The sequence below is a fragment of the Gymnoscopelus microlampas genome, assembly GCF_963454915.1.
Source record: "Gymnoscopelus microlampas genome assembly, chromosome: 2".
Taxonomy (NCBI): domain Eukaryota; kingdom Metazoa; phylum Chordata; class Actinopteri; order Myctophiformes; family Myctophidae; genus Gymnoscopelus; species Gymnoscopelus microlampas.
The window spans coordinates 14980874-15004816 of record NC_139939.1 but is presented as its reverse complement, the minus strand read 5'-3'; the positions used below and the strand labels follow the sequence as shown (position 1 = coordinate 15004816).

General features: G+C 41.0%; 2 protein-coding genes across 2 annotated transcripts; one reads left to right on the top strand and one right to left on the bottom strand.

Annotated features, from left to right (window-relative positions):
* Positions 1-4772: 4772 nt before the first annotated feature.
* On the bottom strand, positions 4773-14439 carry tmem176 (transmembrane protein 176). The gene is made up of 7 exons (XM_084078011.1): positions 14420-14439; positions 13380-13542; positions 13002-13112; positions 10056-10112; positions 9670-9816; positions 8646-8762; positions 4773-6361 (listed from the first exon to the last, which is right to left on the bottom strand). Exons 2-7 carry the CDS (start codon positions 13500-13502, stop codon positions 6302-6304), a joined length of 615 nt encoding a protein of 204 aa, XP_083934137.1. The 5' UTR covers positions 13503-13542; positions 14420-14439; the 3' UTR covers positions 4773-6301.
* A 394-nt stretch (positions 14440-14833) lies between these two features.
* On the top strand, positions 14834-23739 carry LOC311059917 (uncharacterized protein). Its single transcript, XM_084078035.1, has 6 exons — positions 14834-14979; positions 19561-19651; positions 20510-20620; positions 20892-20948; positions 21813-21998; positions 22736-23739. Coding segments are annotated over exons 1-6 (555 nt in total). The 5' UTR covers positions 14834-14977; the 3' UTR covers positions 22844-23739.
* The last annotated feature ends 204 nt before the right edge of the window (positions 23740-23943 follow it).

The following is a 23943-nucleotide window of genomic DNA, read 5'->3' as shown; positions in this document are numbered from 1 at the left end:
ATTACAAAACATACATTAACCACATAAGCCCTGTTTTGTACTACATCCATCTAAAAAGTGCTATTTTTGAAAATGTGAAATGGGACATTCTGCATGATGACTACTTTAAGTTGATGCCTATACCTTTGTTAAGTTTACTCTTACTCTTACTTTTACTTGTAGTTTCTGCATTGCTACTTTTACAGTAAAACTAAACATCTTGAGTACTTCCTCCACCACTGTTCCTGAGTTATAACTTTTGGGGAAAGAGCCTGCAGACAAACCCTACCCTCCATCTTGTGGAGACCAGATTGAATTACGGACAAACAAACTGAAGATGTTTGGAGGAAGTGAGGGCATCATGTGAGGCTGGGATGAAGAGAACAGTATTTTAAGATACTTTCACTGCTTTTGTACTTCTACTCCACCACATCTCAGAGGCAAATATTGTGCTTTTTACTCCCCTACAATTACTTGAGTTGAAAACTTTAGTTACAAGTTAGGCCACTTTGAAGATTTTGATTATTATGCAAAACATACATTAACCACTTAAGCCCTATTTTATTCTTCTGCTATTATAAAATAACGGATCTACAGGCTCACAACGCGTCAATGTATTTGCTATTTTCAAAAGATGTTGGCAAATTTGGAACGCTTTTCCTGCTAAATGAGTGCTTTTACGCACTTGAAGGATATTTTTATGCCAATACTTTTGTACTTTTACTCAACTAAAAGCTTGGATACAGGCCTTTTACTTATTTTTACACTGTGGTATTGCTACTTTTACTTGTGTGAAAAAAATACGAGTTCCATCACTGAGCGAGGACATCATGTCATGCTGGGAATAAGAGAACAGAGACAGAGTATGTGGGAGAGACAGACCACAGAGAGATAAAGGCTGCTCTGTGGAGACACAGGAAGAGGGCTTGATTTTGGGGGGTGGGGGTCCCCCCTTCAGAGACTCATAACTGGCTCTCTCAAGCGGTCAGACATGTACACAATGAAAGAGAGAGAGAGAGAGAGAGAGAGAGAGAGAGAGAGAGAGAGAGAGAGAGAGAGAGAGAGAGAGAGAGATAGAGAGCTTATCATCGCTGTCAGGAGGAAACCTCACATGTCCAAAACGTTTTTGTTTTTTTTTCTTTTAAGTTTGTATTGTGTAAACGCCCCACAATACCCCAGGTATTGTGGGGAAAGCTTTAGCTGAAAATAGCAGATCGACAAGCTTGTCGATCGCCTATTTTCAGCTAAAGCTTTCCCCACAATAACATAAAAAATAAAATACACTAGCATTGAACCCTGAGGGACTCCAGTTACCCATAACTACCCTAACTATTGGTTAATACTATTTATTATTTTAAAACGCATTGTAAGCTTGTACATCTGCTATTTTCACTACTTTTGTGCAACACTCTTGTATGACGAAGTAGGGCATTCATTTACAAAAAAAAACATTGTTGGAATGTGGAGATAAGAGGTTTCCACCTGACACAAATGATATGTAGGCTACTGTTTTCTCCATCTTGAAATCTGATTCCCATGGAGCCATTTCAGCTTACATTGACTAACTACCATACAGTATGATATGGTCATGCTACTTTGTAGTAGCAGTGGTTTATTCAGCATGTTCTTTGTCCACAATGCTGTCACGCCTGTCAGAAATGCTCACATGTCAATTTTAGCATCACGACTCACCCATAATTCACTCATGGAGACAACAGTGGTTTGGTATGTTTGGTAAAGGAAGAACAGTTATTAGATTGCATGTAGTTCCAGATTTGTCTGGCCTCCCGAGATTGTCTTTTAAAGTACGATAACCCATGTGGAGCTGTCACATGCACGCACGCACACACACACAGAACAGAGCAGATGGGTGTGTTTTTAGTATGCAAATGTAATGTCCTAGCCAGGATTTGAACCCAGATCTCCCACATGGGAGAGCAATCCTCTACTGCTCTTCCAAGACGGAATCCCCACTTGGCCTAATAGTGCAGGAACCAAACTCCCCACATTAGGACATACTGTATAGGCTACCCCTACCCGGGTAGAACAAAACGTGACATTGTTTATTCATATCTTTAAGATGTCCCCTTCATGAAATGGATTGTCACAAGTTTTACTTTTACTGCAGAAGTCATGAAATGTATCCATTTAGTGATTCACCACACCACAAACGAACGCCTACCTTGAAAGAGGGCGTTCCAAGTCAATCCTTTGTCATGTTCTACCTGCTGGATGTTTTTGCATCTTACTTGCACAGATCTATAGGTCTATAGGTAGTGTCCTACATCCCAAAGCCACCAGGATGCCAATATTTGGTTATATTTTGAATCGCCAGCCTTTTATATAAGGCCTTATTATAGGCGGAGATATCAAAAAGTTAAATCTTCAGAGCAATATTCACTTTGGTCCTACTCTTCTATTACGGGAACAAAACCTGACCTTGACCATATGTCTCTGATGTGTTTTCCTGCAGTTTCTTCCTTCTTTTTCTTCTTTTTTCATCTAGTGGTCTTGGATGCATACTCCCTTTTTTACAATCCTTACTTCATACAGTGCCTTTCAGGCCTGGGAAAGCTTGTACGCACACACGCACACACACGCGCGTGCACACACAGACACACAGACACACAGACACACACAGTGCAGTGGCCGCTGGTCCAGTCTTGTGTAACTCTTGTTGTGTTGGAGGCGGAGCAGTGTGCACAATGGCAAGGATAAGTGCCACAGACATCAACTCATTCTCTGCACACTCACAGGGTTCAAACAGTCATTCAAATACAAAATACAAATTCAAAGTTATGGAATATGGAATATAGCATTTTCCAGGCATGGAATGATCAATAAAGTCACAATAAAGACACAGAGTGATCATACTGTTGATTCATTTTAAAATCTAACCATACTTAAAGCCCTAGCCTGATTTTGTAGTTAGTTTTGATTGATTGATTGATTGATTGATTGATTGATTGATTGATTGATTGATTGATTGATTGATTGATTAGTCAAAGATCTAACATCACAAAAGTACAGTAACACTTGGGCTAAAAGGATGACACAAAAAAGTCCCGGGGATTTGTTTCCATTGTGCTCGTATTCAATTCATTAATAGAGCATAAAATATTAACACATTTATACATATCATCAAAAAATACACATAGCTATATTTACAGAGGAGAAAAATGGAAAAATGGAATGCCAGTGTATATCGTTGCTGTCGGGCAGAAATCAGCTATCTCCATTTTTCAACTTTTTAATTATTTTAATAAATCGGTGCTATTGAACACCCTTTACGTCTGTGTGTGGGTTTTAGAAATGTTGAACCAATGAAAAGTATTTAAAAAGCGCTCCTAACCTCCTAACTCCATTGGATCCTCATTGTCGGACAAACCACCTAACTCCACTTGAGTTGTATTTGGGTAAAGGGATGATAATATAAGGACACATTCAAGTATTTTCTTTTTCTGAAAAGTTAATATTTTGGACATAGATGGTTTCTGCCTGACAGCAGAGATGTTTCCTCATATCAAGGGAATTTAATATCTATCTTCACTTGTAATTTTCTGACACTTTTTAGAGACATTTTTGAAAGAGGCCAGTGTTTCACATCCTTTTATGGATGATGTCAGAGCATTCCACATTTTGGTGGCAGAGTAGTATATAAAATTAAAACTGAACTATGTAACCTTTTCATAATGAATGTCTAATCTTTTCATAAGGAATGTCTAATCTGTATGGTAGAGTATGTTAATACAATATAACCTACCTTAGACAACTGAGGTGGTTATATTTTTTATCTGTGCTCTTCTATTGAGACATTTAGATTGTGTCACAGGTCATGTCTCACCGAGACACAGGATCTGACACAAATTTTGACCTGATGGTCAAGATTCAATTTATCCCCTGAGCAAGCAGGCAGGCTCTCAATCAGCTCACTGGTAAACATGTCAGCACTTGCACAGGAAAACGGGTTCAAATCCATGGTAGAAGAGTAAAGTTAGTTGGCCATGTTTGTGTTAAATTTGGGGGGTACCAGATCGTAGGCGTTCCCTCTGATGTTGTGACTATGGGTGTCACTCACTTTGGAGAAGTCCGGTAGTTACACAGGTATGTGGGCACTGGTCCTCTGAGTATCTTAAATACCAGTCCCATTGATGTTTACTTAACCCTGTCTTCTACCCTGAACCATCCCAAACTATAGCAAAGAGAGTTGGAGTATAGGTGGGTCATGGGCTTGAGGCCGAGTAGTAGCCATATCAGTTTGTCTTGGGAGGTTTAAAGTTTCGTTTTTAGCGACATCGAGTGAGGGCTCCAGCTAGAGTCTTGTTTTTCTAGAGTTAGGTTAAAAAAGAAACATGGCAGGCTAGTTTTATTTTGACTAAAGACCAGAGGCTGCGCAGGGGTATGTGTGCAACGGCTCGAAAGTACCATAGCATTAAGGAGAACTCCTTCTAATGCTATGGACCAGAGCTAGGGTGTGCTGGTGTGCAAGCATAGACCATTAGTCAACCTAAATCTAACACACCCATGCATTATTCAGTTGATTAGCTGCAGCTGTGTTGCTTACATCATGGTGCACTTTAAGCAGTGGCGGACAGTAACTAATAGGCCTACATTACTTTAGTACTGTACTTTATTTTCATTTTTACTGTAACTTTTTTTTTTTTTTTTTACTTGTAATTTTTTGAGTATCTGTACACAAAGATACATACACGGATGGGCAGGAGCAAAACAGTCTCCGGCCTTTGGCCATCTAGCCTGGCGGAGACAAAAAGCGGTGGGAACCCAACAAAATGCATGATTATGGTTTTAATATATACATAAGATTTTATTTAGTAAAAAATATACAAATATATGAAGGAATTAGTACAAAATTGCTGTGCATATCTTTTGAGGCTAACACTGTGCAAACTCAATTATAAGTGATTTTCTTATATGTTTATTAAGTTGAGGCAGGGTGGCCCCCAGAGGTTAGAGGGATGTAGCATCCCCCAGGGGTCCTTGAGGGGGTTCCAGGGGGTCCCCAGCTAAATGACTTATAGTGAGGAACCATGTTGACCTTAACAAGTCTATAACTGCGACAGCGTACAAATGGAGCCAAACGGACCCTTATGGGCCCTTATGGAGTTAAATGAAACACTTGGGATTTTACAGTGTATATTGGGGTCCCACAGATAAATGATTGTATCAATATAGGGGGTCCGTGGCCTAATGGATGTCAAACTGGGGGTCCTTGAAATGAAAAAGGTTGAGAATCACTGCCCACTGGAAGTTGATTTGATGTTGGTGTCAGCAATCATAAAACCATCTATCCAAACATGACGATTTAAACTGCAAATGTACAAAGTGAATTGTAGAATCAACAGAGTCAGATGTTGTCTTGGTTGATTTCAAATTCTGAAACATTTCAGAAGGTTAAGTTATTTTCTCATGAGCGGTTTGTGATAATAATGAGGGCTGTGTTTTCAAATATGAAAAATCTGTCCTGGCATAACAAAGTGAAAGAGATGACCAATCAAACTCGGCCCACAGCAACAACTTTCTGCTTTTGTATTGTGTGTGCATGATTTTCGCACCAGCAGCGGCTAAATGATTGATTATCGTTTATTTTTATGTTTTATAATCGATTAGTTCGAGTAACTGTTACACTGCTAGTGCGGTTTGCAAACCTTTCTGGTGGAAAACGCAATAAATGCCTGCTTATTGAAAAGAACTACTCTTGGATTTTCCTGTACATGCATGCATGCTCATTCCATCCTATCATGTCATCCTCCTCCCCATTCACATTGGTTTGTTGGCTTGTGTATTCAGTTGCTTGTTTTTCCATCCTTGCTCATTTACGTTTCCCATCCATCCATCCATAGCTCATTCACCATTCATTTTGACCTTCAGGGACGATATGCCTAATGTACTCGTACTGTATATACTCCATCGTGTCATGGTGTCCTGTGGCGAAACGAGCTGACCTGCAAGATCACAATGCATCACGATGCGACTCGTTGTGAGCTTGCAGATCGACTCTTTCTGCCGCGGGACACCGTCGCGCGACAAGATATTCCTCGGGCATAAAGCCATCCTTTCTCGTTCTGTCATACAGTGAACGCACTGATATTCCATTGCCTCAGGATTCCACTTTGCAATCCAAAGAAATGCGGATTGAAACCAGAGCGAGCTCCAACACACTGATACTGTATATACCATCAGGAGGCAGGCGTAGGAGCGCTGCTCAGAGTCCAAACTGAATATTGACCCATATTTACTAATAAAACATACAATGTCAAGATTGAGGGGGGACAAAATCATCATCGTCCAATGATGGTTCAGTTCAGGACAGGTCAGGGGGCGTGAGTGTGGTGGGGGTCGCTGGAGCACTCGGAATGAGAGTCTACGAGAGAGAGAGAGAGAGAGAGAGAGAGAGAGAGAGAGAGAGAGAGAGAGAGAGAGAGAGAGAGAGAGAGACAGACAAACAGACAGACAGACAGACAGACAGACAGACAGACAGACAGACAGACAGACAGAAAAGAGTAGGGGAGAGACGCCATGATGTCATTATTATTATTATTATGTTCACCCCTTTTTTCTCCAAATTCAGTCATTATGCCAATGAATTCCTTCCCACTACTTGCCACTGCTAGCTTACCTGCCAGTGAGGCAAGTTGTGGCTTGTGGCTTGGCCTTGTGGTTTACTGTATGCGGGTAGCAACATGGAAGTAGGACCCATCAGCAATTTACTAAAATGTATATTAACGCTAAAATGTATACAGTGTAAGCCCCTCAGCCTAAATGATAATTAGCCCAGGGGCCTCTTTGAGTCTTAACGAGTCCCTGCATAGCAGCATCAGCTGAGGTTCGCTTTGTTTGGTCTACTTTTGTGTGGACTGTAAATGCCATAGCAGCCCCAGCTGAGCCCTATTTTCTTTCTTCATTTTTGGATTCTTCATTAACGGGTGAAGTAATGCGACACAAGCAAGGATTCAAGGCTTCTTGGCGTGTGTAATTGGCATAAATAGGTGAAAAAAAGTTTGTTTTTCCTCCAAGGCGTCTAGTTGTTAGTATTTTAATAGTGCAGCTGTTCCAAATAAGGGATAAGACCCCAAAAAATAATTTGGCCAGTAGGTGTAAGATGACTGCCACATAGACTGAATCACGCTGCAGTCAGACTAGTGTCATGTTACCATGACAGAAACATCATTTCACAACACAGCAGTTGTGTTCAATCTGCACAAGCAGACTAATATCAGCCCAGAGAAAAAAATAAACAAGGGAAAAAATGTTTCTTCTTATTGATTAAAACAATGTAGTCATTGTTATGATTAAAAGCTCTCGATTAGGATTGCCTGTTTGATGATATTGGAACTAGTCACGGCAAAAGCTCCAGCTTTGGAAAAACCTGCTTTGGGCGCATGCTCCCTTGTGTCAATGTGAACATAGATGAAGCATTCAGTTAGTGCAGTGGTTCCAAAACCTTTTCTGGATCAGGGCCCACTTAAAAAATCTCAGAAGCATTCACGGCCCACCCATCTGGCCACTTAACATGGCAGCCAAATGGGTGGGCCGCATGCATTTCAGAGAATGATTATTTTAATGATCAATCAATCGATTTGGTTCCAACTTGGATCAATGGAACTGATGTAGTGTACTGTACTTCAAGTTCCTATTTATCAGTATCAAAATGAAAATATATTTTTCAAGGTTTTAAAGGAAAACATTTTTTTTTCATATACATTTTACATTATTAAAATAAATGTTTTGCCAATTATTTAGTGGTCCACTTGCAATATTCCCATGGCCCTCGATTGGGCCCCAGCCCACAGGTTGGGCATCACTGAATTAGGGATAACATTCATCGTGTTTCTGTAAAACTTGTGTGAGTGTTGAGGACGTGCTAACAGCAACTCATGCACCGCAGCTGTGTTGGAAATTAACAGCGGCTGTATTTTAACTTAAAAAAGGCGTCTGAAAGTGACACATTGTCATGTTACTATGTGAAATATTGATATGGATGATGAAACTGAAGGGCTTTGCAATTCCCAATTTGCTTCAAATGAAGCAGTGCAGACTTCAGTTAACACCACTAACCAACGGTAGCTCCGTCTCACAGTAATAGACTTTATTACGGGGTAGATAAGTACTAATGTCCAACTCAATTAGAAGTACTCTTACTCCACTTAAATATTACTTAAGTAGAAGATTACTTGTGTTGAAAGTACAAAGGGTTTAATGGTAGGGTAAGAGATATTCTTCGGTTAAAAGAAGGTTTTTTGTTAAAAGGCTAAAGCTCTATATTCTGATAATAATCATTGCTATTATATATTGTTACGTAACATGGGTCTTCCCAGCTCTCCAGCTCTTTAATAATCAGTAAATACCTTTTAAGGTGGGTTGCCAATTTCAGCCAATCAGAAAAGAGTAACCCTTCATCAGCTTCAAATGTATAGTGTTCTGGTTCCAATTTTGTCTACTCATTTCTTAATAAAATTGGTATCACAAACTGTATTTTCTGTTTATTAAGGAGCTGGAGAGACGGGGAGACACATGTTACTGAACAAACACTCTATGAGTACTATCGGAATATAGAGGTATTTAACACTTATTTTAACAAGAAAATACCCCTTATCCTACCTTTTAGTGGTTAATATTAGTGTGCGGTGCAGACAGTGTTTTCTTACAGCATAGTCTCCAAAGGTCCGTCTCTCTCGGTGGAGGAGATAGCAGAGGACGGAGGAGATGGCCGCCTGCACCAACGTGAAGAGCAACAGAGAGGACTTCACTCCTCTGCTCAGCCTCTGGAGAAGACAGGAGAGACACAGGCCTCATGTTAATAATTACAGACACATGCATGCATGCACGCACGTGTGCACATTCTCTCCAATAATATTCATGAAAGAGTGATAGTGTCATTTTTTGGGGCCGCTGTGCTTTATAATGCACATGTTTGAGTGACTGTACTTACCACAGTGGGATGTTTGGTGACAGTGTTTGCTGTGTGAGTGGCTGTACAATACTTGCCACGATGTGGTGTTTGGTGTTTGCGGACAGCGTTTGAAGTACAGGCTACCACTCTTTTTCACTGGAAGTCGGCGACATGGCGATACAAAGATATATCCAACGTTTGTAGCTGCTACATAAGCTACAACAGCTACAAAGCTACAAAAAGTTGAGCAGGTTTCAACTTAAGCCACAAAGCTACACATATGCTGTGTAGCTTTTTATCTTTTGTATCTGCCAGTGTGAATGCAGCACAGGGCCGTACGGGGGGGATTCGTCCCCCGTGGGTCGCGGAGCGGCCTCGCGTGGGCCGCGAACCGGTATTTGGGCCGCGAGGCCACGGGAAAAAAGAGGAGGAAAAAAAAGCCTCACGATCAGCTGTGTGAGGTGCTTGAAGGTGGAAGAGCGGCCCCACCCCCCCTCTACATTTTTTGGTACCGAATTAACCAAATTAAAGTAATAAAAAACGGAAATAAAAGGGGAATAACCGCGAAATAAAAGGGGAATAACCGCGAAAAACCGCGCTGCGCGCGCGTGCATGTGTGGCGCTCGTGCATGTGGCCCGGTACAAATATATCCCCCCCAACTGGGAATGGCTTCCTACAGCGCTGATGCAGCATGAGCGTCGCTACTTGCCACAGTGTGGTGTTAGGTGACAGTATGGTGTTTGGGAACAGTGTGTGGTGTGTGAGCGTGTCTACTTGCCACGGCGTGGTGTTTCTCATCACAGGTGTCGTGCTCCGTCTTGACACACGGCGACTCAGCGTTTTTCCCCAGGTCCACGGAGTAGATGATCAACGCCAGGACCGCCAGGGCCACGGACACCACGCTGACCACCAGACACACCCCCAACTGACCACAAGCACAGTTCAAAGTCAAACCATCACATGTTGGAATGACAGTAACAGCAGTGGTTATCAGAGTGGAGTCCGGCGGTCATGAAGTAGGTGATGGGCATACAGTAAATATATGTGTGTGTGTGTGTGTGTGTGTGTGTGTGTGTGTGTGTGTGTGTGTGTGTGCGCGTGCGTGCGTGCGTGCGTGCGTGCGTGCGTGCGTGCGTGCGTGCGTGCGTGCGTGTTCAAACTCACGGTTTTCCTGCTGCAGTATTTGTCCAATATGATGGCAACCACTCCTGCTGCGATGAACTGTAGATAAACAAATGTTAGAGCAGAGCATTGGTAGCTGATCAACAATAATCCCACTGTCTCTGGATCCATTGCACCTGGACCACTGGTGCATGTCTTTCCTCCTCTCTAACCTTTTTGTCTCTCTACATTGTCCTGAATAAAAGTATTGTAATCTTGTGCGCCGTATATACAGTATATATTACAGTATATATTATTACAGTATCTATATCATATATAAACATACAACATTTTCCTGTTAATTGTTCATTTTTAGATCCTGTGTTTGTTGGCTAAACATCATTGTGTGGTTAATAAATCACACGTCTGTGAATTAAATTTGTCTTTTGGCCGGAGACTATTTTCAGCTAGACTTTCAATTTGTTGTGCTAACAATAACGTTACTTTGAAGTTACACGTTTCAGGTGCTGAAATGAATGGAATCCAAAGACTTTCTAGAAAATCCAGCAAGCCAGGGTATGCTTTGGAAAAATGTCAAGTATACAGCGAGTCATATGTCAATGGGCTAGACCAGGGGTCTTCAACAGGGGGTCCGGGACCGCTAGGGGGTCCTAAGAGTTACTACAAATCTTTGTGTGATAGGATTTTTTTTTTTTTACATTAATCACTTGAACTGTAGCATCCCTATTCTGAGAACTTTAGCCAAAAACAGCCGCGCGAGCCGTTGTGAGCTTGTAGATCTGTTATTTTCAGCAAAGAGGTTTAGAGTGGAGAGAAAAAAGAGCGGACCAAGTACAGAGTGAAAGCTCAGGTTTTCTAAGTATCGACAGTTTAAGTGGTTAAATGTCTGAAAATACAAATTAACATAAATCCAACACTGATGGCAAACAAGTCTATGAAGCTATCAATGAAAAGGTTTAACCTGCAACACAATGTCATACAATATGTCTCTGCTTCATCTATGTCTCAGCCTAGGGGTCCATGACCTGAAAAACATTGAAGACCCCTGGGCTAGACATATCAGACCACTGGTACTTCAAATGCTGATCACAGGAAGATTAAGTGCTACTACAAATATTGATATCAAAGCATGTTATTGGTCTACATAGGAGCCAAGAAATAATGAACCAATGGGTCTGGTCTGATACATTTGCTGCATAGCAGTCTTTAATTATTAGCATTGTGCAAACAAAGATGTTGGGAAGACATTTGTGATGTTTCACTTGATGTATACATAGTGTATTGTATATCGTCGGTGTCCGGGACGAATCAGCTAACTCCATTTTCAGCTTCTTTTTTTTTCATAAATCAACGCTATTGAACATCCTTTACGTCTGTGTAAAAAATCTAAACATTTAAACCAATGAAAAGTATTTCATTTCTAAAATCTATGAAGTGTTTAATGAAGAGAGCAATGTGACTAGAAGAAAGGAGTTCATAGCATTTCTGTCGCGACTCGCACTAGTTCTACTGAAACTCCAATTCTGTGAACCCCTCTTTGCAAAGGTTATTGTAATATTTAAAGTCCTGTTTATTATTGTTGTTGGCCTATATAAGTGTCATGAAGCATCAGGGCATTAATTCACACGTTGTTGTGATGCAGCTTTTGGGAATTTGTACCCTTTTGAAACCTCTCCCTCAGCAGCAAGTGGAGCTATTGTTGTTTGGACACCTAACTCTATTTCAGCTTGATTTCTGCTCGTCTGAAACTACTATCTCCACTTGCGCTGGATTTTGGTAAAGTTTTGATAATATAATGACACATGCAAGTATCTGACAATATATAAAGTCACTATACCAACTTTGATGAGGTAGTATTGCTTTGTTTTAAAAATATAAGGTTTTCTTCATTTCCTGAAAAACGTATATTTTGTTTTTTCGTTTCCTGAACAATGAGCGTTTTGGAGTTAGCAGGTTCGCGCTGGACAGCAGAGATATACAGTCTAAGTAGGTATTTTTTGTTGGTTTTGGGATGGTGTATGTAGTATACTTTGTGTTAAAGGTTCTATGACATTCATTTTCACTTTTTTTTTTAAATATGTTTTTGGGGGGTTTTATGACCTCAATTACACCCAGAAAATCTGAACTTTGAACATTCTGTGGTCTGGGGTTTTCTGAATAATTAGTCAGAAAAGTAATCTGAGCTTGGCCCTTGGGCAGTGAAGTCACAGGCCATTAATCCCGCCCACTCTCCTCCCGCCCACTCTCCAATTTTTTCATTGCAGTTGAAAAGGCTTTAGAAATGTGAGAGAAAAACACCTTCCATGGATCAATGGAGTGGATTTTTTTGTTAAAACCTTTTATACACGTTTGAAGGACCATGACAAAGACTTTTAATGTGTGGTAAAACTGAACGTCATGAAACCTTTAAAGCACAGATCGTAGTATAATAGACCTATTATTTGTTTACCAACATTGAGACTGGACGCACAGGTGATTGTTTCATGCAATCAATTCCCAACATATTGTTTTGGGGTGCGCTGGTTTCAGAACATTCAACCTCCTCTTGTGTGTTGGCTAGTGAGGCGCGTCCTAGCGAGACATGACAGAATGGGTTTCATTTGGTGCCGGCCTGCGCACGCATACCGCATACTGGTTCTTATCAGTGTGATGTCGTCTGTTAAGGGGTCTATACACATGACAATAACGTTAAACTGGTCTGAACTGAACTGATGTTAACTTGGCATACTATGTCAAAGTTACACACTCGGGGCTATATTGATTTTGAACTGGGTCTCTCTCTAGCCAGATCCCAATACTAAAACTATACTATATCCGTGAATTCAAGTCTCCATGGGGTGACTAATCGATAGGAAAAAAATCATTTTGGGGGTGAACTATCCCTTTAAGCCCTGGGACGCAAACGATTTCCGGGTCACGCCAGAGGACGGAAGGAGGCGACGAAGCATAAATTTGATTTGACTGGTGTGTTCTGCAGGGCTCACCCACCGACAGACCGCTCCACCACGGTACTCCCAGGGTGACCACCTCCGTGAACTCAGTGCAGTGGAGAGGAATGGAGTAGAGGATGACCATCACCCCCAGCATCACCTGGGTCACCTAAAGATACAGATACACAAACACTAAATGCAATCATGCATGCGCACGCAAATGTGCACAGAGTAAGACATTTTCTTTAATTGACAGGAACATTTCGGTGTCGGGTGTGCTCCATATTACCAAAGTTGAGTAGAAGTAAAAGTCGCGAAAATTGGGAAATACTCCAGTAAAGTAAAAAATACCTCAAAACTGTACTTCAGTACAGTACTAAATATACTCAGTTACTTTCTACCTCTGACACACCACACACACACACACACGGCTCACCCCCAGGGCTTTGGGTTCTCCCTTCCGGACACTGGCCCTCAGGGCTTCCTGTCGGTCACTGAGCTTGCCAGCGTTCTCGTCCTCGATGACTCGCACCGACAGGTCCCTGGACACTGACACCATGGTGGCCTCGCTCCAGATACCCCCAGGGCCTTCTCAGCGTCTTGGAGACACACATACTGTCAGTCAGAATATCGTTGCTGTTGGGCAGAAACCTCCTATCTCCATATTCTAACTTTTTGTGTTTTTTCGTAAATCAGCGCCCTACTTAATGATCACGCTACGTACAGTTTTGTGCAAGGGACCCCCAATACAACATTTGTGTTGTTAAATGTTAAAAAGAATTATCCATATTTATTCAAGATTTGTTAGATTTTTTTAGATCTGAAAGCTCGTAGATCTAGGTTTAAAGTGGACATGTGGTTAAACTGATTTTGATGGCATATTAACTACTTTGGGTGGGGTCCCCCTGGAACCCCCTCAAGGAACCCTGGGGGTCTGTATTTATGTATTTGTGTGTGCGTGCGTGAATGTGCATGTGCGTGTGCATGTGTGTTGTCGTGTGTGTTTTCATAGTAGATTATTTGCCTGCCTATATATACGCCATGGCCCATGTGTGAAATAAGTGCATTTCTCTTGTGGGATCACTAGTTTTATCCAATCTTTATAATGGGATCTGATAAAAGAAATGCTATTGATGCAAAACGATAACCCAAAAAACAAAACAAAAGTCCCACCAGGACACATTCCTCTTTGTAATGTTCGACAGAGAATATACAGGGTTCTAATAGTTTCACCATCGTGTCGTACCCACTGAACGCATGCATAAACGACATAAATAACATGCACGGTATCAACCACTGCCCCTCTCCGACTTAGGCTACTTAGTGGTGGATGAATAGCAAAAATAAAAGACCTCTATAAACTCAACATGTTGTGAGCTTGCAGATGTGCTATTGTCGCTATTTCTTTTTTGAAAATGTTGCCCATAAAATCGGGACTCCGGGGTTGTTAATAAGAAGAATGGCTGATCATCCTACCTCTTTCTCCTCCAGTCCAACAGTATAAGTGACCATACAATGCTATACATAGGCTATAGGACGGGCCACTCCTTGAGATCTGGTTGGATTTCACAACCTCCAGGTCCTTGTCCTGCGAGTGTGTGTGTGTGTGTGTGTGTGTGTGTGTGTGTGTGTGTGTGTGTGTGTGTGTGTGTGTGTGTGTGTGTGTAGGCTATTGCTGTAAAATGACTCTTTACTTTGTTTGCGTTTGTCTGCGTGCGCGCGCGCGCGCGAGTCAGAAAAGCGCTGATCTATTCCAAAGGTGCGCTCGTTTTGCCACCGTGCGCTTTCATGGAGCGCATGGATCAACACACGGCGCGCTCGGCGGAGCGCCAGGAGGTGAAAACCAAACCCATCCGTGTGGAGTGGGACCGTACAGTCCTCCCCCGTTCCTTTGCTTTTTGGTTTACGGGATATTACAGCAAAAAGTTGATCTCACGCACGGTAACGGAGGAGTACTTTGATGTGTGAAGGAGACACCCTGTTTGCGCCAAAGATTTCTGCATAGCCTACTTTTAAAAACGTTTTTTTCCCTCCATGTAAGTACCAGATTTTGAATAGCCTAATAATCATTTTCGATTGAAATGTTGATTGGACATTGTTGTTCTGCATAGACCAAGATTCTATGGCAGGCGAATGATTGAAACGGTTGTAATGCAAATCATTATTTATTCCTTGTTAACATGCTGGCAGCACCCAGATTGGTTGTCTTAAGTAGGCCTAGAGAAAGAGACGAAACGGAGGTTCTTCTACCATCACTTACACGGTCGGATAGTTTACTTTACAGACTGATCGATGATCAGTTAGGCTAGGCTAGATATAGACCAGTTTTTGGCCACGCGACACTGTCTGTCGCACACTATATGGCGTGTAAATTGACTATTAGGCCTAGGCTACATCTTAAACCTGCAATCCGTAACTGTTTAGGCAATCTACTTCTCGAGTCGAGATTTGAACTCAGGTCTACCGTGTGAGAAAGCAACTGCCTCATGCAAGTTGTCATCCCGTTAGTGTGCCTCATACAGCCTACTTGACAACCAGTAGGCTAGGGTGTCCTACCCGACCGTCACAGCCTCTCTAAATGTCTCAATGGAGTCCATCTCCAACCACTGGAGACAGTCAGATGTCAATCACATCATGATCATGTAGTTATATGGATACAGGTCCAGTGGGCACCTAAAACGTGTTGTGGGCACATTAAATTCTCTTTTTTTTTTCTTCTTTTTTTTCCCCCAAAATGTAAAAAATGGTTGGAAATAATGTAAAGTATACATGATTAACATGCACGGTAGCTACATTATTATCAAACCTTCCCCTTCCCCAAAATGACTTACATGTCACAGGTTTTGTACTGTAGCAATTTGTAGCATTTGTGGAAATATTGGGCCTTAAATGTAATAACAAAAATATATATTATATGTATTTGCCCCCTCATTGGCAAAAATAAATATAAAATCATTAAGTATTTTTTTTAAATCCTGCCCATGTGTTCTCAGGGGCCCAGTGTTCCGGTTACCATATTTAAACATACTGTTGGAAAAGGTTACCTACAGGCTATGTAGGATATTTATGCCTTGATAAAAGAATGTCAGACTGATGTCTTGATCCAAGGCTATATAACCTTTTATTCATTCAAATGCTGCTAAAGAATGGTTCAGGGGTCTTGCATAACTCAACCTTAAAACCCATTTGATTAGTTACCAAACATGTTTTATAGCATTGTTTGTGCATGATTCCCAATAACTTACCCACTTTCAACATGGCGTCCTTGCATGATACTATAGGTGATTTTCCCCCCCCCTCATTATTTAAAACAATCTTAAAACATTGACTGATCAAGTTCACAAGGTGTTGCATCATGACATATTTTCATGTTAAAAGTTTTTTGTGAAATATATTTGGTTATGTAAAGGATTTAAGATACTATTCAATGGTGTCCAGTGGTTCACAAAGTGGGGTCTAGTGACCCGCAGGGGTCTTTGAGGCCCTCAGCCTTAGCCGGGGACCCCCTTGTAACCCCTTCAAGTTGAGGGGGTTCCAAGTGGTCCCCCAGCTGAATTGTTGATTGTTAGTATAGGAACCAAATGGACCCCTACAGGTCTGTAAGAGTGTACACTAAGAATGGAACCATTATTTTGTACACTATTAGAGTTATAGTGGTCTGTGTGGCCCTAATGGGCCAACAACTATGGGTCCACTGGACTAGTAGGCTACAGGTCATTCCAGATTCAAGTACTGAAGTATGGCGCCCCCTGCTGGAGCTGTCAATCTGGCCTTGCTCTGGTACCCACACTGACCACTAAAGCAGTGATTCTCAACCTGTGGGGCGGGGACCACTGGTGGGCCGTGAGGGTATTGCAAGTGGTACCCCAACTAATTGGCAAAACACTAAGATTTTTATGCTAATATACAAATATAATGTTTAATGTTTTGTTTTGTTTTTACCTTGAAAAAATTGTCTTTGTGATACCGAAAAATATGAACTTAAAGTATACAATGTTAGTTATTTATCCAGGCCGGAACATAATCGATTGTTTGATCATTAAAATAAACATGCTCTGAAAATGCACGCGGCCCACCCATCTGACCACTTGACTGTTGTCGTGTTAAGTGGTCAGATGGGTGTTATATAGGACCTCTTGTATGTAATATCAAAAGCAAATGCTTTTGATATTTCAAGTGGGCCCTGATCCAGAAAAGGTTGAGAACCACTGACCACTATAGTCAAAACAGCCTATCAAATAACACAATTCCCCTCTATTGAAGCTGTTGTTTGTCTGAGAGCCTGTCAAAACATTTCACAACCCACTTTGGAGTTCCCACTGACTGGTTGAAAAACACACACTAAAACCCTCTATAGTGAACTAATTCATCAGGACTGGCCCTATACATGGTTAGGCCTACTCTTGTTTTCCCAATAGGCTACACAAACTTTCTTTGATGAACGTAGCTAACAGGCTAATAACAAGTCACTTTGTAACGTGTTGTGACCTTGTAGATATGTGATTTTCACCTAATGTTCACTTCAGAATAGGGAAGCAAGGTTTCATGGGGTAAGTTAAAGTAGACCTCCATGGATGACAATATGTTACATTGTAACAAATCAAGCACTGTTGAGATCACTGGAATAATACGTGGTTGAATATCCGTGATTTTTTGTTTATCCTATGACTAATAAACCACCCTGATTTACAATATCCTGGGAATAAAAGCTCTCCACTTCCTCTGAACATCATTTATCGATTTCACTGTCTCACGGTTGTTCCTCCTTCTCGGCCCTGTCTTTTTCCTCCGCACATCTGTTTCCCATCCAGCAGCATTCCATCGTTTCCTCGGGGGGATTCGGACATGTGTTTTTCATGAACTAATGCTCTCTTTCTCTCTCACACGCGCACACACACACCCCCTCTGTTTCACAATCTCCGTTGCTCTCTTACGCCTCTCCCCCTTCACTCACTTATTCCTGAGTTATGCTTAATTGTGCGTGGGTGTCGTGCACAGGCAACAGCAGATCTACACTATAGATCTGCAGTTTTCGGTGCGTGACACTGGCGAGCAACTAGTTATAAATCACTCATGAGCACACTTAAACGTATTGTGTACACACACGCACGCGCACCCACACACACTAAACACACACACACACCACTTAGTTTTATGTGGCTTCATGCAGTCCGTTGCTCTGTTAAGTTTTGTGTAGTGTGTTGTGTTGTGTTGTGTGGTTTGGCAGGCTGTTTGGCTGTTGTTCTTACTGTCTCCCCCTTCTCATCCGTCTGTCTGTTCATGTGTCTGTTTCTATTTCAAAGCTGCTGCCCTCAGTTGCATCATCGTGCACATTATCTAGCATCCATTAAAATCACAACTGCTTTTTAAACTCTCACTTCCTGGGAACACTTTGGTGCACTATATCACATTACAGTACACATATACTATTATACAGTTACAGAAAAGGGGGCTAAAAACCTTTATTTTTAACGAGGCATTTGCCTAGATGGACTATCTGACCTTTGATCTGAATTTTATTCATGTCACTGTTTTTGTATTATTATTATTATTTTTAAATTATTATTATTATTTTTTTGATATGTAGCACTTTGAGATTTGGTTCAAATATAAAGTGTGTTACCAATAGAATAAAACATTATTATAGTTACACTATAATCATTTTAATACAGTATAACAATATCACTTTAATACAGTATAACAATATACTGTACTATTAGGCTATGCTATATTGTTTTGGCCCAACTGCATTGGTTACCAGTGAAGTTTTTAATTGATTTAAAATGTTTACTTTTTTAAAGCTCTTATCAGTCTAGCTCCTCCTATCATTTCCCATCTGTTAACCCCACTTCCTGCCCCAAGGTTGCTTAGATCATCCACTCATAAACTCCTTTCAGTTTCCCATAACACGGCTCAAAACCAAAGGTGACGGGCCTTCTCCGTAGCTGCACCTCAACTTTGGAATAATCGCACATCGCACAAAACTAGTTTGTTGTTGTTTTCTGTGCTTTTCTGTTTATGATTATAGGCTTTGTTATTGCTTTGTACATGGACTGCGGTCAATATGTAGTTATTGGTCTTTTGGAAAGCACTTTGGGTCAACTGCTGTTGTTTTTAAACGTGCTATATAAATAAACTTATCTTGACTTGACTATGCTACACTACAACATTATGCTACTCTGTACTATTAGGCTATACCAGTGGTTCTCAAACATTTTCATATCAAGGACCCCCAAATTGATAATGTATTCTGCTGCTGACCCCATTTGAAAGCATTTTGTGCCAGGGACCCCCATAAGAGAAGACGTGTCAACATTTTTCAAGATTGTTTGAAAATAGCCCATCTACAAGCTCACAACTTGTCGCATCACAATGCGTTGTGAGCTTGTAGATCAGCTATTTTCAAATACCCATACAATAAAGAAGGGCTTATGTGTTTAAACTGGAACCCCCTCAAGGACCCGGGGGGCCCCTGGAGCCAACATTGAGAACTACTGGGCTATTACTACCCTACTATATTCATACCCTTACACTATACTATTCCATTATGCTACAGTATACTATACTATTATGCTATGTATGTATGTGATTGTAAATTAATTCTTTTTTTTTTCCAGGGACATGTCGTCGGCGGGGGCGGGGCCAGAGGCAGCAGTTGGACCCAGATTACATCGTTTCTTCCCCTTGTTTGACCCTGAGGCTGTCGCGGTGAGTTCAATATACCAGCCAGACAGTCAACCAGTCAGTCAGTCATCCAGACGACCAGAGCACCAGAGCTACTTACATAGTGCAAGGTTGGCGTAAGGCTTAAGCAGCACATGGTTTTATGCAACAATCAAGGTTAAAGTATAGTCAATCTAGGGATTCTTCTTTCTTGGGAACAGATTGGTAGAAACTGAGATGTAAGATAAAACATTTGTAACTGAATCACTTGCGGTCACTGGATGGTACTGTACGTGCATTCACATGAACCATCACTCCTGTCCTTTAAACTGAAGTGGTACTTCATTGCAATTCTCATACAGAATGTAAGAAGTGGGTATATATACTCTACCTCAGACTGGCATGTGTCTTTCTGCCTCTTTTGCTGTTTTATTTAGATAGTAGAGTGTAGAGACAGGGACGTTGAGGGAACTTAGGGCAGAGACAGGCTACACAAGGCATTCTCAGACTCCCATGTGTCTTACCAAGCTGCGGCCACAAGGTGGAGACCAATGACCACATTGATTAATTGATCATGCATTACCTTTCACATTAATCTGCCTGGATTCATTCATGTTTTTATTGACAAAAATGGAAACATAAACATGTATTTGTAGTATCTGCAAAACACAAAATATCTCTTATTTTGTAAGCTTATTGTCTTTCATTGTCTGCAAATGTGAGCGTAAACTGAGTGCCACATGTTCGGGAGGTAGCAGAGACATATAGAAATATGTAATCAATAATAAATACATACAATGATACGATCAATTTGTGTGTGTGTGTGTGTGTGTGTGTGTGTGTGTGTGTGTGTGTGTGTGTGTGTGTGTGTGTGTGTGTGTGTGTGTGTGTGTGTGTGTGTAGGTGGTGACCATCCTGTTGGGACTGTTTCAGCTCCTATTGACAGCTTGTCTCTACTACCTGGATTCCAGTTTACCCAAACTCTTCCAACTGCCACTAGTTGTAGGAGCTCTTGTATGTGTTCTATTCTACCTTTCCTTTCTAGCTTTCTTTCTTGCATTAGCCACTTTGTTACTCTTAAGCCCGAGTTATATTTAGCTACGTGAAGATGTCATGCGCCAAATTAGCTGATCTACAAGCTCATAACGTGTGACAGACTTATATTAAAGCTATAGTATGTTTTGAATAACCTAAATACAGGCTATGATTTGGGAAAACAACCATTACAGCACAACTGTGCCCAATGGGACTGATATCATATGCCATGTTCTCTTTCCTATTGCAGATTGTGGCGGCAGGATCACTCACCATGGCCAGTGAAAAGTCTCCCAGCAGACAGCTGGTAAGTCCATGTAACCAAACAATGCAGTCTTACATAGCCAGGCAATCAAAGATCTCTGCCAACTGATACAACTGGTGACAAATGAATGAATTCCACGAATGGGCTAAAACTGGGTGTGGAAACAATTTTGAAAAAAAAGAACAAAAAAAGAAGCATTGAGTAACCAATTCAAAGACTACTGTTCTAGCTTATTTAAATATATTATTTAGATTTCCCCAGATGTGTCAGTATACGCGGAAATCTCTGATCGTCTGGCTACGCAAGGCTACCAAGCCTGTGACATTTACAACGTGTCACATTGTGAGCTTGTAGCCCTGCTATTTCAATAAATATGCATTCTTTTTTTTGTAGCTCTGTTATTTTTGCAATTTTTTTTAATTTGTCATAATCGATTAATTTTTCGAGTTTGAAGTGTTGCACGCAGGGCCGGATTACCCATAGGCCGTAGGGGGCGAGTGCCCTGGGGCACCAGCCAATGGGAGGCACCAAAAAATATATATATTTTCAATAAGAATGAAATAACATAACCCTAACCCTAAGCATAAAACTGAAATGAAGTAACCAAAAATCGGAAAGAAACTAACAAAATCCGTAAAAAAACGTAATTTTCCGCGCGAGTGCACGATTTCGGCGCACGCGGCCGACCTCCCCCAGCTTCAAGCCATATCTCCGCCCCAGGGAGCAGGGGGGGCCACTTCAACTTGAGGTCGCCCTGGGGCACCATATAGTGCTAATCCGGCCCTGGTTGCACGTCTAGTCTAATTGCTATCAGAATTCGGAAATTAGCCTTTTTCAAACCCACTTATATGACTAGCATTCCACAATGTTATGTATCCATCTGTCTCTGTTCTGTTATTCCCTCAGCTTCGGGGATGCGCTGTCATTAACGTGGCTGGCCTGCTGGGGGCGCTGGTGGCCTTATGTCTCTACTCTTATTCGATCAGTTCCATTGGGGTGGCAGAGAACTGTGAAGGTCGTTCTCGTGACGTTGCTGATGAGTATCACAACGATTATCATCATCATTTCAAATGTCCCATGGAGGTCATGAAGGTCAGTGTTTGTATGTATATTAAGCCAATGGCATTCTTTATCACTGTTTCTCAAACAGTGGTCCACACACAACTAGCGGTCCATGGCATAATTACAGTAGCCTGGTAAACCCTCCCTCCAGAAATCTCATTTGTAATTTATTATGAGATTTTTCCGGAGGGAGGGGCTTTACCAGGCTATAATTACAGGTGGGCCATAGCGAGAAAAAAAAAAGTAAATAGAAATAATGAAATAACCTGCCATATTTAGCAATAATGTTTAAATGATCCATCACATTTAAGATCTTTAATTTACTTCATTTAATAGTGGATGAAAAAAAACTTGAAATAAAATAATGATTAAGGGCTTGGTATACCTTGTGGCGTGCAGTGTCACACACACCAAAGATCTACAACTCACAAATACATTATGAGCTTGTAGATCTGCTATTTTCGGTGTGCGACACCGGCGTGCAACTAAGTATAAATCTGTCTTTCAGATCATTAATGTTCAAATTAATAAAATAAAACTAAATTAGAAATGACTGTGTCATGCCTTGTTATATTCTAAATATACAGATAACAGACAACATATGTTGTGGGGGAGGTGGGGTGGGTCTTCGGCATTGTTCAAAATATGCTAGTGGTCCAGAGCTAAACAATTAATAAATATAAACATTGAGAACCACTGTTCTATACTATTCTACTGTAAATATAATTATATTATTGTAAATACATGTCATTCCTTCTCTCCTGCAGTCCATGGTCTGGTGTGTGACAGTGCTGCTGCTGGTCTATGACATACTGGCTGTTGTCCTGCACTCCCTCGTTTCTGTCTCCGCTCTCAAAGCACTCAGAGCAAACTGATAACAGAACAACAACACACAACAACAGACCCAAATGAACACACCTCCCCACGGTGGTCGTTGTGGTTCATTTTAACCACATGAACCCTGGCGTCCCTATTTTGGGCATTTATATTTTAGTTCAAAAATAGCTAAAATAGCTGATCTACAAACTCACAATTGGTTATTTGAGCTATTTGTTGTACGACAAAGTATATAGGGCTTAACCAAATTAACCCTAGCGTCCTGATTCTAGTCATCATAATATGCAGACATTCGGTGAAAATAACATTCCGCAAAAACAGCAGATCTAGAAGCCCACAAATGTGTCATGATGTGGACTTGTAGCATTGTGGGCTTGAACTAGGGGGGGAAAGGAAGGGCCAAGTACAGGGCCCTGGAGGACTATAGGTTCAACTAAGTAACTGGTTAACAATGGAGATGGTGTAGTACATTATTTTAAATCTCAAGTCAAATGTCTATAGTTCCAGTATGGCCCTCTACTGGGGACTATGGTTTGTGTATTTAAATGAATTGCATCACTCAAAATGACTTTTTTGCTGAGCTGTTGATGCTACGACAATATGACAGCTAAACACAAGTGTATGTATGTGTATTCAGTGACTGTAAATGTTTACTTTTTTTAATTGTATTGCTAGGCCACATGAACAATCAAATTAGGTCATGTTTTACTTGCAGTGGAATATAAGTTGGAGTAAGTCTTCTGCATCCTACGAGTAAACAATGTCATTTGCATATATAACATAATGATAATAGCCTAATATCACACATTATGTATTATTGTATATTCATGATGTGTGGTGTCATATTTTGTATGCTTTTGTAGGTTTCCTGTTGTGTATAAAATAATATTAATGAGCAAATAATGAAATAAATAAGAAAATGTTTTGAGACTGAGGTTTTCCAAACTGTGTTATTTTTAATGCATCTTTCAAACGTCAAGAATCATTTGCCATGATAAAACACTTAACAGTATTGAGTGGACAGGGTGGGCCAAACACATAAAACTGCACTGCTGCCACCGCCCCAACAAATCTAATTATGAGCCTCCATCAAGAGGGTTTGGTCTTCTACTAGGGTCTAAATACCGTTTCAGACAAC

Coding starts and splice junctions, on each gene's coding strand:
- tmem176 (XM_084078011.1), bottom strand. CDS start 13,502: ATGGTGTCAGTGTCCAGGGACCTGTCGGTGCGAGTCATCGAGGACGAG. Junction 13,113..13,379: donor GAGAACCCAAAGCCCTGGGG/GTGAGCCGTGTG, acceptor CTGTATCTTTAG/GTGACCCAGGTGATGCTGGG. Junction 6,362..8,645: donor GGACCTTTGGAGACTATGCT/GTAAGAAAACAC, acceptor TCTCTCTCGTAG/ACTCTCATTCCGAGTGCTCC.
- LOC311059917 (XM_084078035.1), top strand. Junction 19,652..20,509: donor TTGACCCTGAGGCTGTCGCG/GTGAGTTCAATA, acceptor GTGTGTGTGTAG/GTGGTGACCATCCTGTTGGG. Junction 20,949..21,812: donor AGTCTCCCAGCAGACAGCTG/GTAAGTCCATGT, acceptor TTATTCCCTCAG/CTTCGGGGATGCGCTGTCAT.